The sequence below is a fragment of the Populus nigra genome, chromosome 17, assembly GCF_951802175.1.
Source record: "Populus nigra chromosome 17, ddPopNigr1.1, whole genome shotgun sequence".
NCBI lineage: Eukaryota > Viridiplantae > Streptophyta > Magnoliopsida > Malpighiales > Salicaceae > Populus > Populus nigra.
In genome coordinates this window covers 12263568-12279679 of record NC_084868.1, presented here as the reverse complement: position 1 = coordinate 12279679, position 16112 = coordinate 12263568, and the positions used below count along the sequence as shown (strand labels likewise).

The following is a 16112-nucleotide window of genomic DNA, read 5'->3' as shown; positions in this document are numbered from 1 at the left end:
TAAGCAAAGAAGAGAAAAACTAAAACCGTTACAAAAACTGTTGATGGATCCAAATATCTGACACTCTAACAAGGAAGTATGCATTGCTCCTGTGCGCTATATGAACATTAAGTTGTATATACGCCCCAAACAAACCCTTAAAACCATTAAAGTTGGCCCTCTTCTACCGCCTTGAGAACTTAATATCAAGTTTGACCAGGTGCAGGCATGCACATGGGAATGTTATTCCAAGGATAAGAGGCTACAGAGGTCTTCTAAGCTAACCTCGCGTCGTTCCTTGGGTCCCCGCATTCCGAAAGCTTCAATTGCCTGTTTCTTCCTTTCCTGCATCATCAATATCCTTTCTTCAATGCTATCTTGAACAATCAATCTAACAATTATTACATTCTTCTCCTGTCCATATTGGTGAACACGGTCTATTGCCTGTTCCTCAAATTCTGAGTTCCTCCACGGCTCCATGAAGTAGACTTTGGAAGCAGCTGTGAGGTTTATGCCGGCTCCTGAAACTTTAACGTTCGCAAGCAGAACTGTGTTTTGTCCTGCTGATCGAAATTTCTTGATTATTCCACCTCTCCTTCTAGCATCTGTTAATGCATCCAACCGCAATACATTGAAGCCAGCGTCTTTCAGTGGCGCTTCAAGTAGTACCAACATCTTCTGGAATATTGTAAAAACCACTGATTTACTGGCTGGTCTCCCATCCATAGATTCCTTCAGGAGTTTTATGAGAGTTGAGACTTTGGAAGGAATTATTGCTGTAGATTTTCTAGGATCTTCAGGATCGGAAGATTCAAGAGGAGCTGAGAACAGGTCAGACATAGAAAGACGACCACGACAAATTGGGCAGCTGGTTCTGGTTCTCTGCAGGCAAGTCCGAATGCATCTTTTGCAAATTACATGTTTACATATTGTGATCACAGCATCAGTTGGTGGACAATAACAAATTGCACAGTCAAAATCTTCATCTTCGCGAAGCACATCGATCAAATCTTCATCTGGGATTGAAAATAGAATTTGGGAAATAAAAAATAAAACAAAATATTATTTATATAAAACAATTAAGTATTTATGGAAGAAATTGAAATTAAAACAAATATGATACGGTAGGATAAAGTCAATGGACATGGAAACTTGGCTGGCACTTGCATGACACACATCAACGCATGGAGAATCGTCATGTTCTAGCTGCGAGTGAAGATTCCTTCAACGAATGAACATTGAATCCCTTAGTGGTGTTGGAAGCGATGCAACCAAAGCTTTTTTCCCTCAACTAACTCTCTTTTTATCGTAATTTTTTTTAATTGTTATCTATTTTTTATTTTGGATTTTTTTTAAAATAATTTTTTTTCTTTAATTTTATTTTTCAATATTAAATCAATTAAAAATTAAACTTCATGATTTAATTTGATAAGAGGATTATGGTCTCATGATTTGGGTCACGAGTTTGAAAAGTTAACTCGGACTGACATATTTTTTTTTTTAGATTTTTTTATACTGATTTATTTTCAATTTTATCCTTTAATATTGAATTTTTTAAAAATTAGGCTTTGTGATTTTCTTTACTTTCCTTTCTATGAGTTTTTTCTGATCTCATGATCTAGGTTGCAGTTTTGACGGGTTTGTCTAGGTAAAACCAAGTCTTTTTTTGAATATATTTTTTTTCAATTTTGTCTTTTCACATTTGGTTGGTTTAAGAATTGGAATTCATAATGTTTTTCGTTTTACCTTCTATTAGATTATTCTGTTTGCACGATCTAGCTCACAAGGTTTAACAAACTTACCAGGTTTTGTTGGTGTTTTATTTTGTTAGGATCCTTTTTGGTAATTGATTTTGGCTCATGGGGTTTGGCAAACTTAACGAGTTTGTTGGTGTTTTATTGTTGTTGGGGTCCTTTTTATTAATTGATTTCCTTTTCAATTCTGATCCTTTTATGTTTGGATTGTTAGGAATTGAGTATTATAATTTTTTTATTAGTTTTCTGTGAGGGTTATACTGGCCTCACGATTTAGATTGTTGTTTTAACATACTAATAACTCGGGTTAAATTAGGTCTTTTTTCTGGGTCAATCCCCCCCTCCCTAATTTTGTCTTTTAGCATTGGTTTGTCTAGGAGTTGAACTTCAAATTTTTTTTGGCAAGCGTTTTTTTTCCTGCAGATTATCATGATCGCCAATTTATTTTAATTTGATCCATTTATTGTTGTTGATTTTTCTTATCATACATTTTTCTTATCATACATTTAAACGAATCTAGCTTGTTAGGCCTAATCAGGTCTATGGCTTGAGTCATAATTTTTTCTTAATTATTTTTTATTTTTTTTTTAATTATTTTTTTTGATTTGGTCATTTTACATTAGATTAATTTGAAATTGTTTTTTGTTATTTGTTTTGGTTGGCTTGGTATCGGCTACTCACTCGGAGTGTTGAGAAACAAATCGGATTCCTAGTCAATGTTTTATTTGATAAAATTAAATGTAATTATATCAATTTAAAACAATTAAAGTTACGAGTATCAAATTTAAATAATATAAAATGTTCAACCCCTTTCTGTTTCCATTCCCAAATAGTTTTTGTAATAGTCTTCAATCCATAAACATAAAGTCATAAATAGATTCTTTTTTGAAATAATTAGGTTTAATATCACTACCAGAAAAGTAAAATATTCCTTCCGTATTTTAATTGCCGACAGATCTGCCAATAGAAACACGTCGTCGACCAAAAAATATGTCTTCGGAGATTTTCTTTCCGTCAACATTTCCATCAGCATTTGAATACCAATGAAATAGGCGACAAACCGTGCACAAATTGCAAGGAACAAACTAACTCCAACTAATTAATTTGACAAATTCAGATTTGTTCCAGTATGTGATCTTACGTTGCATCTAGTTCGGCTAGGAGATGATATCCATTCAAGCTAGACTGAAGTCTGCTTTTAGACTGTAGAAATATTCTTAGTGAATAAAGCCATGATCCAAGCCAATTTCTTACATAGGATATTTCGGATTGTTCAGGCCTTGGATAATTCGGCACTTTAAGTTGTATATACCTTGTTTGATCAGGTCCAGAAGGATAAGAGGCTACAGAGATCATCTATGCTTACCTCACGTCGTTCCTTCTGTCCTTGCCTTCTGAAAGCTTCACTTGCCAGTTTCTTCCTTTCTTTCATCTCCAATATCCTTTCTTCAATGCTATTTTGAGCAATTAATCTAACAATTCTTACATTCTCCTTCTGTCCATATCGGTGAACACAGTTTATTGCCCGTTCCTCATCAGCTGTGTTCCACCATGGCTCCAACAGGTAGACTTTGGAAGCAGCTGTGAGGTTTATGCCGAATACTGAAGTCTTGAGACTGGCAAGAAGAACCGTGCCTGGTCTTGCAGATCCAAATTCCTTGATTATTTCGGCTTGTCCTCTTTCATCCGTTGATGCATCCAACCGCAACGTATTGAAGCCAGCATCTTTCAGCGGCTTTTCCAGTAATACCAACATCTTATCGAACAGTGAAAAAACTACTGATTTACTGCTTGAGTTCACAACACTAGATTCCTTCAAGAGTTCTATGAGAGCTGAGACCTTGGAAGGAGTTGTTCTTGATGTTTTTTTAGTGTTTTCAGGATTGGAAGATTCTGGAGGGGCTGAGAACAGGCCAGACTTAGAAATAGGTTCTCCACAACTTGGGCAGCCTTTCTCGAATTCTTTACGTGGGAGGTAGTACCAAATGCATCTTTTGCAAAAAATATGCAAACATTTCGTGATTACAGCATCAGTTGGTGGACAACCGCAAATTGCACATACAAAATCTTCACCATCTTGAAGCATATCGATCATCTTTCCAAGCAATTCTGGATGTTTGGATGCATCTGCTTGGAATCAAGTTTTCAAATGGTAAGCGCTCTATGATCATACATACTCTATGACAGAAATTAAGCAAGAACTTCCATAATTTGAAATAACTGCAGAAGGTTTTCTGTGTAAAACTCTTTGGTGATATAACTGTCTATAAAAACTATCTTCCACATGATATCACAAGACTTTCACGTAAAACCAAAATGAAGAAAAATATGAACAAGAAGAAGTCTGCAATACCTCGAATATTGTCAGAAGGGAGCAATGATGTGAGATCCAAAGAACACAGGGCCGAATCATCACATAACTTGCGAAGTCGTAAAACTAAAAAATGCACAAATGAATAGCGGCTGCGTAGTCTATCAGCAAAAATAAAGTAATCGACAAAATCCTTGGAACTTGATTCCATCCGATCATACAGTTCACGTTCTTCTCCAGAAAGTTGTAAGGAAACTGTCTCTACAGTCTTAGATGGCAATCCAATTAAAAGCTTGTCTTTTATTCTCCGCAGAGAAATGGTTGCCATTAAAACCTGAAATTGTTTTAAAGAAAATCATAAAAATGTAAAATAATGCAGATGAGTGGCACTACAAGAGATCCTGGATACTGTAATCCTAATATTGCAGAATGCATTTGTCTATTCCATTGTCAATACCTTAGGGTGGACAAACAAAGTATCACAGTGCAGAAATTGAATATAATCAGCAGCATGATATTACCTGCAGTAGGTTCTCATCCCCATCAGCAAGTGGTCTCTGCAACAGGCCTTGCCAGTAGCGTTTTATAGAGAGTGGATCTAACTGGAGAAAGGCCATCAGGGAAAATAAATCAAACAATCCATTCTGGATATGTGTTCCTGTAACAGTCCACCTCCTCCTAGCAGTAAATTTCGTGACTGCCCGACTTTGCCTGGCATTTGCATTCTTAATCACATGAGCCTCGTCCAAAATGACTCGCCACCACTCGATCTTCCTCAAAGGGCACCGCTTGCTTCGAAAGCACTCAGCAGTCAAGGTTCTATATGTGGTCAACACTATATCATATTTCTTAAGCTCCTCAACATCCTTCGTCCTGCTGTTTCCATAATACTTGTATAGCTTGAGGGATCCTTTATGAGTGTGTTCCTGTAGTTGGCTTTCCCATGTTGAACACACAACAGAAGGGCACACAATTAATGTTTGCTTAGTAACCAAAGCACTAGAAGACTCATCAGCCATGCCCAAAGAACTTTCTTTCGTATTGTTACCCAAAAGGGTATGTGTTTTTTGTCCTCCGGTGCCCTTTCCCCTCACTAGGCCACCCCTCTTCTTCCCACTAGAAACAGACATGACCATATCCCTCTTACCTGTTGCTTCAGGAAGGGTGCCAACCTTATCAAAAGAAATCAAAGAAAGAAAAGTTAGAGTCTTTCCCAATCCATGATCATCAGCAAAAATCCCACCATGCAAAGGCTCTGGTTTCCTATCTGTTTGATGCATTGTCAAAAGATTCAGATACAACCCATCTTTCACCTCCCAAAAAGGGGGCAGCTCATCAGACTTCTCTTTACTCACCAACCACCACAGCCCCTCCTTTTGATGATCAAGAAGTTTAGCTTTAATCACATTCTTTGGTGGCTCCAAAGTCCCCAATTTTATCATATTCTTTTCTTGAACCCCCATGCCCTCGTATGCCCTGAAACTTGGACCAGGTTGATCACAAAAACACAAACTATTCTGCAAAATCCAATTTTGAACGTTCTGTGTATCATCTGACTTCGAAAAGATTTTAACTAGACAAGGCATAGAACTATCATATCGATTTCTTGAATTAGTTACCTCACCTTCAAGATTAATTTTTTGAAGATCGACTAAAGGAGATAAAACCTTAGCAACTGGAATATGAAGGTAACCCACTTCCACAGAACTAGAATTAAAAACCTTAATAGCTGACTTTTCAAAAGGGCTTTGTGGATAACGTACCAATTCAAGCAATTCGTGGTCATTGAATTCTATAGCTCCGAGGCCTACAATTTTGGTGGTAATAGAACAAACAAAGATGGTATCATGCAAGCTTTGTTGTGAAGAAGAATATCGCCGATCTTCAAAAGTAAACGAATCTTTCCAAGCATCAAGAATCATGTTCAGGCTTTCATTTTTCTGTTCACCTTCTCGAATTTCTTCTTGTGAAGTACTCTGACTATCATCAGAAGCAAATGAAACTGGCTCCTTTTGACCTTCTTCCATTAGAGAAAATGTAAGAAAGATTCAGTACTTTCTTGTTTCTTCTTTAGTCTGTGAATACAGAGAGAGAGAGAGAGAGAGAGAGAGAGAGAGAATGTGAGGGAGGTGGAGCCGTTATATTTGATTGAATGGTAGGGCAAAAGCGCGGGAGAGAACGTATTTTTTAGTTTGCTTCCTCCTCCTTCTTCTTCTTCTTCTTCTTTTTTTTTTTTTCATTGTTGAGATTATTTGAGATTGTGTTAGCAATGATAGTTTAAAATGTTTTTTTACTTATAATATAGTAAAACATATATATTTTTATTTTTTTTAAATTAGCACATCAAAATGATTTGAAAACATAATTTTTTTCATTTTAAATAAAAAATAAATCAAAATTTTTAAAATACGATGCAAATCGTGTTCCTAAACACACCCTTAATGACTATTAATAAAACATAGGATGTGTAATGGATTGGGCTTATTTGGGTTGGGTTTTGAGCTCACTCATTTTAGATTGGGTTGGAGTTAGTCGAGAGAATGTCCTTTTGAGTTTGCTTCCTTCTACTTTTTTTTTTTAATATTCATGATATTTTCATCTACAATTATATTATAAAAAACTAAGCCATGACACTTTTACTGTTCAATGTGTAATGCACGCTATCTCACACGTCAATGTAGATTAAAATAATATTTTTTAAAAAAATTAATTTCATCATCAAATATTTTTTCACAATAAACCATTTTAAACCAAAATTTATACCAAATTACTTTTTTTTATTGAAAAAAAAAGCTGAATTAAAAGATAAAAGATGAAAATAAAAAAATGAAAAATAGATGGTAACTTCAAATTTCATATGAAAACTTCATTTTAGTCCCTTTTTATTTTCAATTAATAGGTAATCGATCCATTTAGTTGTTGTAAATTCAATTTTAGTACAAAACTTTATTTTTCTCATTTTAATTAATATGTAATTGATCCATTTAGTTGTTGTAAATTCAATTTTAGTATAAAAACTTATTTTTCTCATTTTCTGGTTTCTGATTTGTTTAAGGAGAGAGAGAAAGTTGTTGGATTCCGGTGTAAAAAAAAAAGCCACCCTTAACACCTATTCTAACTACTAAAATAGCTGAAATCGGTGTCAACATGTTCCATTTGACAAAAGAGGTTTTATAATGGTTTCTTGAACCTCAATATTTTCTAAAAAAAGACAGATATACATCGAGAATGAAAAATTTTATTCGATTTGATTTTTTTGACTTGGACCACCTTTTGGATTTATTAGGTTGAAAATTTGATTTGTAGATGTTCTAAGAGTGTTTGTATGATGTTTTTAGGTTGAACAGAGTTGAAAATGAGTTTTTTGAATAAGAAATCCACACATTTTCAAAGCACTATAGTTGTGGCTAGAATTTGCATTGGCAAATAACATGTCATTTGTCACAACAAGCGACATATTGTTTGCTAAAAAAAAATATTTGTCTACCCCTTTAAATGAGGAAAAAAAGGGTCCAAGCATGAGGGCATGGGCTTGAATGCCCCATGCGTCTAGGCTATTCCTTTCAAAAGCCTAGGGTGCTGGGCTATATATCCGCATGTCCAAGTTTTGTTTTTGTTTTTGTTTTTTAATATATATCCAGTTTAAAAAAAATATAAAAAAAAATATTGAACTCAGTTGAGTTTATAATCTAAATCGTAGGTTTAACAGGTTAAGCCACAACATTCATGTTATTATTATTTTTTTGTTTAGTGCATGTTTTGCCCCTCAATTAAGAAAAAAAGCAACCTCACCCTTTATTATTGGTGACATATTTTTTTATTTAAATTTAAATTAAAAAAATATAATTTCATCTTTGTTATCAATGATCTTCCTTTTTATTTTAGTCTCATATGCCTATCAAAAGTCACCAGTTTTATAAAAAGCAATATCCTTTTTATTTTTTTTTATGAATTTTTTTATAAAAAATTATTTCATACAAAAAAGTTTTCATCAGTTTAATTGTCGTAAAAATCTATTAAATGAAAAATAATATTTGGGATAAACAATTTATTGTCATATACCTATAGAAATAATGCCAGCAAACATTACCAGCTTTAGATATGGATTCAAATCACTTTCATCTAAAGTCTAAAGTCTAAACATTACCAGCTTCATGAAATTGCTTCTGTAGATGTAAACATTCAAGTCCAAGGGTTTTCCAAAAGCTCACATCACACAAAGCTTGGCACATTAGCAGTTATTATGAAGATCTAAAAACAAATCATGTTTTCGTTAAAAAAAAAGGGAATAAATTAATTAAAAAAAAATGCAGATTAGATTAAAGAGATATATTTTTTCTACTTATTTTATTTTAAATTGTTGAATTAACTTTTATAAAGATAAATTTACACAATGAATTGGTATATAGATTTTATTTGTTTAATTATTATCGAAATTCTAATACGAATAATTAACTGATAAAATTACTGTTTAAATTAACCCTGTTTGATCCTGGACTAGATCTTTTCTAAAATATAATGTTTCAGAAGATCTTGGCTTAATCCATTACCTGTAACACATGCTGAACCAGCAAGTTCAGAAATTGCCTGTGAGCATCATCATACATCATGAAATTTTGCCCAAAGGGGCTCATCATAGCAAGATTCACATAAGAGTAGCAGGAAAAAACAGATGGATTGCTACATGTCCATTACAAACTACGGATGGGATTGCTACATGTCCTTGGAAGAATCATGAAACAAAGATCAAGGCATGCTCACCAGAAGAAGAGGCGACAGAGATCATCTATGCTAGCCTCGTGTTGTTCATATGGCCGTTTCCTTCCAGAAGCTTCATTCGCTGCTTTCTTCCTTTCCTGCATCTCCAATATCCTTTCTTCAATGCTATTTTTAGCAATCAATCTAACAATTCTTACATTCTCCTTCTGTCCGTATTGATGAACACGGTTTATTGCCTGTTCCTCAGCCGCTGAATTCCACCATGGCTCCAACAAGTAGACTTTGGAAGCAGCTGTGAGGTTTATGCCGGTTCCTGAAGTCTTGAGACTCGCAAGCAGAACCGTGTCTGCTCCTGCTGATCCAAATTCCTTGATTATTTCAGCTTGCCTTATTTCATCTGTTGATGCATCCAACCGCAATGTATTGAAGCCAGCATCTTCCAGAGGCTCTTCCATTAATGCCAACATCTTATCAAACAGTGAAAAAACTACTGATTTACTGATTGAGTTTACAACCCTAGATTCCTTCAAGAGTTTTATGAGAGCTGAGACTTTGGAAGGGGTTGTTCTTGACAGTTTTTTAGGGTTTTCAGGATTGGAAGATTCTGGAGGGGCTGAGAACAGGTCAGGCAGAGAAAGAGGACGCCGACAATTTGGGCAGGTTTGTTCGGTTTCTTTGTGTTGCAGGTGATGGCAAATGCATTTTTTGCAAAATATATGCTCACAGATTGTGATTGTAGCATCAGTTGGTGGATCAAGGCAAACCGAACAGACAATATCTTCACCATCTTGAAGCCCATCAATCATCTTTCGAAGCAATTCCGGATGTTTGGATGCATCTGCTTGGAAACAAGTTCAAATGGTAAGCACGCTATAATCATACTGTCAGGGAAAAAATGTAGCAAGAACTTCCACAATTTGAAATAACTGCAGAAGTTTTGTGTGTAAGAGTACTCTTTGGTGATCGCACTGTCTAAAAAACTATCTTCGAAATGATATCGTAAGAGTTTCTGGTGCTCTAAGCAATTGAAATTGCAAAAACCAAATTGAACAAAAATATGAACAGGCAGAACTCTCCAATACCTCCAATATTGTCAGAAGGGAGCAATGATCTGAGATCCATAGAGCACAAGGCCGAATCATTACATAACTGGCGAAGCTGTATAACTGAAAAAAGCACACATACATAGTGGCTGTGTAGAATATCAGCGGTAATAAAACATCCAATAACATCCTTGGAATCTGCTTCCATCTTATCATACAGTTCACGTTCTTCTCCAGAAAATTCAAAGGAAACTGTCTCTACAGTTTTGGATGGCAATCCAACTAAATCCTTGTCTTTTATTCTCCGCAAAGAAATTGTTGCCATTAATTTCTGAATTTTTAAAATGAAAATCAAAAACATAAAACATTCAGTGGAGTAGGACAAGAGATCCTGCAACTGTAATCCTAAATATTACAGATTGCACCTGTCAATTCGATTTTCAATACCTTAGGTGGACATAACATTTCACAGTACAGAAATTCATTATAATCAGCAGCATGATATTACCTGCAGCCGGGAGAACCCTTTCTCATCTCCATTAGCAAGTGGTTTCTGAAACAGTCGTTGCCAGTAGCATTCTGTGGAGAGTGGATCTAACCGGAAAAAGACCATCAGGGAAAATAAATCGAAAGATCCATTCTGGATGGGTGCTCCTGTAACAGCCCACCTCCTCCTAGCGGTCAATTTACTAAAATCCCGAATCTGCTTTGCATTTGCATTCTTAATCACGTGAGCCTCATCCAAAATGACTCGCCACCACTCGATCTTCATCAAAGGGCACCGTGTGGGTTCACAGCCTTCAGCAACCAAGGTACTATATGTGGACAGCACTATATCATATTTCATAAGCTCCTCTGCATCCTTCGTCCTGTTATCCCCATAATACTTGTATAGCTTGAGTGAACCATTTTGAGTGTGCTCCTGCAGTTGGTTTTCCCATGTCGAACACACAGCAGAAGGGCACACGACTAGTGTTTTCTTAGCAACCAAAGCACTAGAAGACTCCCCGGCCATGCTCACAGAACTTTCTTTTATATTACTATCCAAAAGGCTATGCATTTTTTGTTCTCCAGTACCCTTTTCACTCACCATGCCACCCCCCTTCCTCTTCTTCCCGCTAGAAACATACACTACCCTGTCCTCCTCTCCTGTTCCTTCAGTAACATTGCCAATCTTATCAAAAGCAATTAAAGAAAGCAAAGTCAGAGTCTTTCCTGATCCATAATGATCAGAAAAAATCCCACCATGCAAAGGCTCTGGTCTCCTATCCGTTTGATGCCTTGTCAAAACATTCAGATACGACCCATCTTTCACCTCCCAAAAAGGGGGCAACTCATCAGACTTCTCTTTAGTCACCAACCACCATAGGCCCTCCTTTTGATGATCAAGAAGTTTAGCTTTAATCACATTCTTTGGTGGTTCCAAACTCCCCAATTTCTCTATCCTACCCTTTTCTTGAACCCCCATACCCTCATATGACCTGAGACTTGTACCAGGTTGATCACATAAACGCAACCCGTGTTGTAAAATCCAATCTTTAGCATTCTGTGCAACCGCTGACTCTGCAAAAATTGTAACTACACAAGGAATAGACGTATCATATTTAAATCTTGAACAAATCACCTCACCTTCAAGATTAATTTTTAGAATATCAACTAAAGGAGATAAAACCATAGCAACTGAAGTACAAAGGTAGCCCACTTCTCTAGAACTAGAATTTAAAACCTTTATAGCATTCTTATCAGAAGGGCATTGTTGATAACGGACAAATTCAAGCAATTCATGCTCATTGAATTTTGCACCACTGTGGCCTACAATAGTGGTGGTAAAAGAACCAACAAGGGTGGTTTCAGTCAGGACTGGTTGTGAACCAAAAGATAGCCAATCTTGAAAAGTAGATGGATCTCTCCAGGCATCAAGACTCATGGCAAGTAGTCTTGGTATTGGATCTTCTAGACCTTCTTCTTGTGAAGAATCCTGACCATCATCAGAAGTAAATGAAAGTACTGGGCTTTGGTGACCTTGTTGAAATTCTTCTTCTTCTTCCATTAGGGAAAATGAAAGAAAGATGCTGCCTTTTCTTGTTTCTTTCTTCAGTCAGTGACTGCAAATGAGAGAGAGAGTCTTTTTTTTGTTGTTGTGTGTTTTGAGAATTGAAGGTAGCTCATAGCTGGTAGAGCTGTTATATTTGGTTGAAAAGCGCGGGCTTGGAAGCGAGTTAGTTAGTGACGGTTAAAAAGGATAGGTTAGTGTAGGATTTGATAATAGATAGGATATAAATCTGTTGTTGTTATTATTATTATTATTATTATTATTATACGTAGAGCTGATCAAGCAATTCCCTATGAGATATAATAGTTTTATTATTATTAAACTTTACTTCAAGACAAAATGCTTATAAAAGAAAAAATCATGGGTAGGAAGCAAAAACTCTTGGAATTATTATTTTATACATTGAAAGAATTCATTATAGAAAATGGAAATAATAACTTTAAAATCAATAATTATATTATAAGTCAGGCATTAATTTTCCTTTTCGCATTTTACTCAGATTTTTGTTGGCAATAGCAGTATCATCGATACCCACCTGGCATCTTTTTTATTAGCTAAAGCTTGCTTTAACCTCGTTTTGCTTTGGCATTGAAAGCTCTCTACTTCCTCGTGTTCTTTGAAAAAATAAATAGAGACCAGCGAGGATTGCGAAAGGTGACCCAGTTTCACCCTTTTTTTTTAATATAGTACGTAGTAGAGGGCCTGTGCATCTACATCTGGTTATTTTAGAGGAATTGAATATGATAATAGTGAGTTTCTTAGTCACTTTCAGTATACAGATGATACACTGGTTTTTGTACCTAATGATTATAACTTATTATCCGTAATTAAAACAAAAATAATAATTAATAATACTCATTATATTATCAAAATCTAAACTTAATTAAAATAGGGTAATAATAGAGTTTCTGAGACATTAAATCAAAACTAAAAGAAAAGCATCGCAAAACAAGCAAGACATACCGATCAAAACTGAAGAAATAAGAACACTCAACAAAGTTCACTTGCTAACAAAAATTAAGAACATAAAATAATATTAAAAATAAGGGGTAAATTCATCCAACTCAGTGAGAGAAAAATATTTAATATACATTTTAGATATTAATAGTTTGTAAGTCGATTTATCTTGATATACATATACATACTAAGCATATTATCATAAAACAGTGGAATACATGTCAAAGATAATCAGATGACACCCGAAGGTGACAAATGTGGGAGGATCAGTCGCCACAGGCAAGTGCCTCTATCACTAACTAGGTATACAGAATACTATGTGCACATAGACTAACTACTCTTCGTGAGCATGGAGTTACTGACAAGTCTTATATCAAGGCATAACAAATATTCACATAATTATCAAAACAATGTATATCATATCGAGTATAATTTATTTCAACAGAATGCGAGCGCAAATTCAAGAATAGATAAGTACTCCAAAAATAAAATAACAAATATAAATATTCAAGAAATTAACTAGTCATACTCATTATATAATCAACATGCATATTTATTTATATTACATGCATATTAAAGATTATCTCTCATCTAGAAAAAATATAAAAGTAAAAGGAATTTTAGATAAAGATTGAAAAATGCTATTAAGGATCATTAGAAGTACCTTCAATGAAAATACATAATATACTAAGTTTAGGGATTGAAACAATAATTTTTAGAAATCAAGGACCAAAACATAATTTTACCAGAATTGGATGACCAAACTATAAATGTCAGAAATACATAACCATACTAAAAATTTCACCTATGATCCATCTTCAATTATGTCCAGAATCTCAATTTACGTTCTAGGGACCAAATTGTAATTTTTCAAAGTTCAAGGACTAAACTGTAAATCTCCAAAATGAAGGGACTAAACTGAAAATTATACAAATCAATTATCAAACTGAGATTCAGAATCCTTAACCTTGTAAGAATGCTGCCCAGAATTCCAAAATACATTTTAGGGGTCAAATTATAATTTTCCAAAGTTTAGGGACTAAACTGTAATTTTTATAAATCAAGGACCAAAATAAAATTTCATCATCTTCAACCTCAAGATCATTCTTTTCAGATTTCCCAGCAAAGTTTAAACAAATTTCTTAACCCATAACAAATCAATTAAATAAATCAATTAACAAATTCTTATTTCTAACAACATACCCAAAATCAATCACTTAACCTTAAACTCATAATAATTGTCATAACTCAATTTTTGACCATTTTATTTTAATTATTATTATTATTTTATTTACTGAAAAAAAATGATGATAAAATAATAATAATAATAATGATGGAAAAAACAAGTAAAATGAAATAAATGAAGAATGAATTAAAATTTGGGTTAAGGGCAAAATGATTGAAAGTTTTGGGGTTTAATTAAACTTTAAAATTAATCTAATTAAGCTTGAAATTAATTTAATTAATCCAATTAAGGGTTTAATTGGAGGATTGATAAATTTTTAGACTTAATTAAGCTTGAATTTAATTTAATTCATCCAATCAAGGGTTTAATTGGAGAATTGATAAGTTTTGAGACTTAATTAAGCTTGGAATTAATTTAATTAATCCAATCAGGGGTTTAATTGGAGAATTGATAAGTTTTAGACTTAATTAGACTTTGGATTTAATTAAATTAATTAAATCAGGGACTTAATTGAAGAAATTTTAAACTTTGGGGTCAAAATTAAAAAATTAAAATCCAAGGATCACATTGAAAATGGCGTGCAAATGCAGGGGGCCAATTACAGTTTGAACTAGGGGCTTAATTACAAAACGTTTAAAACTTCAAGGGCCAAAACGCAAATAATCGTTAAACTTCAAAACGGCGCCGTCTGTGGATACTCTGTTCATCTTCTGCAATGGACGCCCGCCGCTGCCATCGCTGCCATTACACCTGCAATCAATGGTTGGAAGAAACGGATTGTTCTCTGGCTATAAAAGCCAGAGAACGAAAGGTCACAGGAGAGGGGGAAGGAGGAAGACAAAAAAAAAGACCCAGAGGCTAAAAATCCTAGACGGAAAAAAACCAAGGGAGAGGGGAAGCTAAGCCCGGACACGAAAAAGCCAGGCAGAGCCGAACTAAAAAAAGCAGAGGAAGAAAGGGCAGAACCGAGGGGCCAATGGAGAGCAGGAGCGAAAACAGAGAGGGGACCTAAAAACAGAGAAATAGGGAGAGAGCAAAAGGACAGCAGGCCTGCTTTGCCTTTGTTCTCAAAACGCAAGTGAAGTGCAGGGAAACTGCAAGCGTTGGTCAGCCTAATTATTCGTCTCCAGCTACACACTCCAAACCATCAGGAAGAAAAACTGGAAAAAAAAGGGAAAGAAAAACTGGGGGGACAGGAAGAAAAAGGAAGACCCGAACCGACAGACGCAAGGGCAACCAAAGGAACACAGAGAAGAGGAGATAATAAAAAAGCAAGAACAGAGAGACTATAGGGACCAGAGCTTTTCTTTCTTTCTTTGAGAACAGAGGCAGAGAGGAGGAACGAAACAGAAGTCACCCTCATCACAATCGTCTTCGGAAACCAGTGACGAGCGAACAGAGGAAAGAACCAGAGAAGATGGAGGAGAGCAAGAGCTAGGGTGCTATGCTTCATCTTCGTCCCTAGAGTGCAAGCAAATAAAAACAGAGGAGCTGCTGGCGTTGATCAGTTCAGCCGCTCGTCTCCAGCTTCACCACACCAAGTCAGTAGCAGCCAAAGAAGCAAGGCCAGAAGAACAGAAGGGAAGTTTGAAACGGGTCCTTTGCTAAGTACCGCCCAATCACTCAGGAGGAACATCCCCATCGTCTTCATCGCCTCCAGCAACGTCTGCGGATCAGGTAAGTTTGTTTTTGTTCCTTTTACTGTGCAGCTTGGATTTAATTAACTTTGGCACGCACGCGTGGTGCGTGCCTTTGCCCAGCCGGGTCACTGGCTTGGGCCAGTGACCAGGCTGGACCTAGCCCCAAAAATAATAAAAAATAAAAAAAAATAGAAAAAATATAAAAGGCAAAAAAAATATAGAAAAAATAAAAAAACAGAAAAATAAAAAAGGGTAGAAAAAATAAAAAATGTGTATGCATGAATAAAAATAATGTAAATTTATTGGTTTATTCACTGACGCCAGAGTCGGGAATAAAAATACCGGTTTAAATTTATATTATTTTTATTCGTTCTATTTTATTTTATTTAGCTAGAAAAAATTAAAAAATATGTGCATGCATAAAAATAAATTTATTTTATTTGTTTATTCACTGACACCAGAGTCAGGAA

General features: G+C 35.1%; 5 protein-coding genes across 5 annotated transcripts; all 5 read right to left on the bottom strand.

Annotated features, from left to right (window-relative positions):
• LOC133676978 (putative SWI/SNF-related matrix-associated actin-dependent regulator of chromatin subfamily A member 3-like 1) lies at positions 1–1178 on the bottom strand. The gene is made up of 2 exons (XM_062098804.1): positions 1103–1178; positions 1–995 (listed from the first exon to the last, which is right to left on the bottom strand). Exons 1-2 carry the CDS (start codon positions 1176–1178, stop codon positions 223–225), a joined length of 849 nt encoding a protein of 282 aa, XP_061954788.1. The 3' UTR covers positions 1–222.
• A 1654-nt stretch (positions 1179–2832) lies between these two features.
• Positions 2833–4372, bottom strand: LOC133676647 (putative SWI/SNF-related matrix-associated actin-dependent regulator of chromatin subfamily A member 3-like 1). Its single transcript, XM_062098360.1, has 2 exons — positions 4087–4372; positions 2833–3860 (listed from the first exon to the last, which is right to left on the bottom strand). The coding sequence occupies exons 1-2, from the start codon at positions 4370–4372 to the stop codon at positions 3055–3057; spliced, it is 1092 nt and encodes a 363-aa protein (XP_061954344.1). The 3' UTR covers positions 2833–3054.
• A 111-nt stretch (positions 4373–4483) lies between these two features.
• On the bottom strand, positions 4484–6071 carry LOC133676977 (putative SWI/SNF-related matrix-associated actin-dependent regulator of chromatin subfamily A member 3-like 1). The gene is made up of 2 exons (XM_062098803.1): positions 4566–6071; positions 4484–4501 (listed from the first exon to the last, which is right to left on the bottom strand). Exons 1-2 carry the CDS (start codon positions 6069–6071, stop codon positions 4484–4486), a joined length of 1524 nt encoding a protein of 507 aa, XP_061954787.1.
• Positions 6072–8772: 2701 nt separating this feature from the next.
• LOC133676710 (putative SWI/SNF-related matrix-associated actin-dependent regulator of chromatin subfamily A member 3-like 1) lies at positions 8773–10131 on the bottom strand. The gene is made up of 2 exons (XM_062098434.1): positions 9846–10131; positions 8773–9601 (listed from the first exon to the last, which is right to left on the bottom strand). The coding sequence occupies exons 1-2, from the start codon at positions 10129–10131 to the stop codon at positions 8802–8804; spliced, it is 1086 nt and encodes a 361-aa protein (XP_061954418.1). The 3' UTR covers positions 8773–8801.
• Positions 10132–10174: 43 nt separating this feature from the next.
• LOC133676976 (putative SWI/SNF-related matrix-associated actin-dependent regulator of chromatin subfamily A member 3-like 1) lies at positions 10175–11856 on the bottom strand. The gene is made up of 2 exons (XM_062098802.1): positions 10315–11856; positions 10175–10231 (listed from the first exon to the last, which is right to left on the bottom strand). Exons 1-2 carry the CDS (start codon positions 11854–11856, stop codon positions 10175–10177), a joined length of 1599 nt encoding a protein of 532 aa, XP_061954786.1.
• Positions 11857–16112: the final 4256 nt, after the last annotated feature.

Bases quoted from the DNA above. Each gene is read 5' to 3' on its own strand.
- LOC133676978 (XM_062098804.1), bottom strand. From the start codon at position 1,178: ATGACGATTCTCCATGCGTTGATGTGTGTCATGCAAGTGCCAGCCAAG. The intron at 996-1,102 runs GTATCATATTTG...TTTCAATCCCAG, and splicing joins TCCATTGACTTTATCCTACC to ATGAAGATTTGATCGATGTG.
- LOC133676647 (XM_062098360.1), bottom strand. From the start codon at position 4,372: ATGGCAACCATTTCTCTGCGGAGAATAAAAGACAAGCTTTTAATTGGA. The intron at 3,861-4,086 runs GTATTGCAGACT...GATTCCAAGCAG, and splicing joins CCCTTCTGACAATATTCGAG to ATGCATCCAAACATCCAGAA.
- LOC133676977 (XM_062098803.1), bottom strand. From the start codon at position 6,071: ATGGAAGAAGGTCAAAAGGAGCCAGTTTCATTTGCTTCTGATGATAGT.
- LOC133676710 (XM_062098434.1), bottom strand. From the start codon at position 10,131: ATGGCAACAATTTCTTTGCGGAGAATAAAAGACAAGGATTTAGTTGGA. The intron at 9,602-9,845 runs GTATTGGAGAGT...GTTTCCAAGCAG, and splicing joins CCCTTCTGACAATATTGGAG to ATGCATCCAAACATCCGGAA.
- LOC133676976 (XM_062098802.1), bottom strand. From the start codon at position 11,856: ATGGAAGAAGAAGAAGAATTTCAACAAGGTCACCAAAGCCCAGTACTT. The intron at 10,232-10,314 runs GTAATATCATGC...TCGAATTGACAG, and splicing joins AAGGGTTCTCCCGGCTGCAG to GTGCAATCTGTAATATTTAG.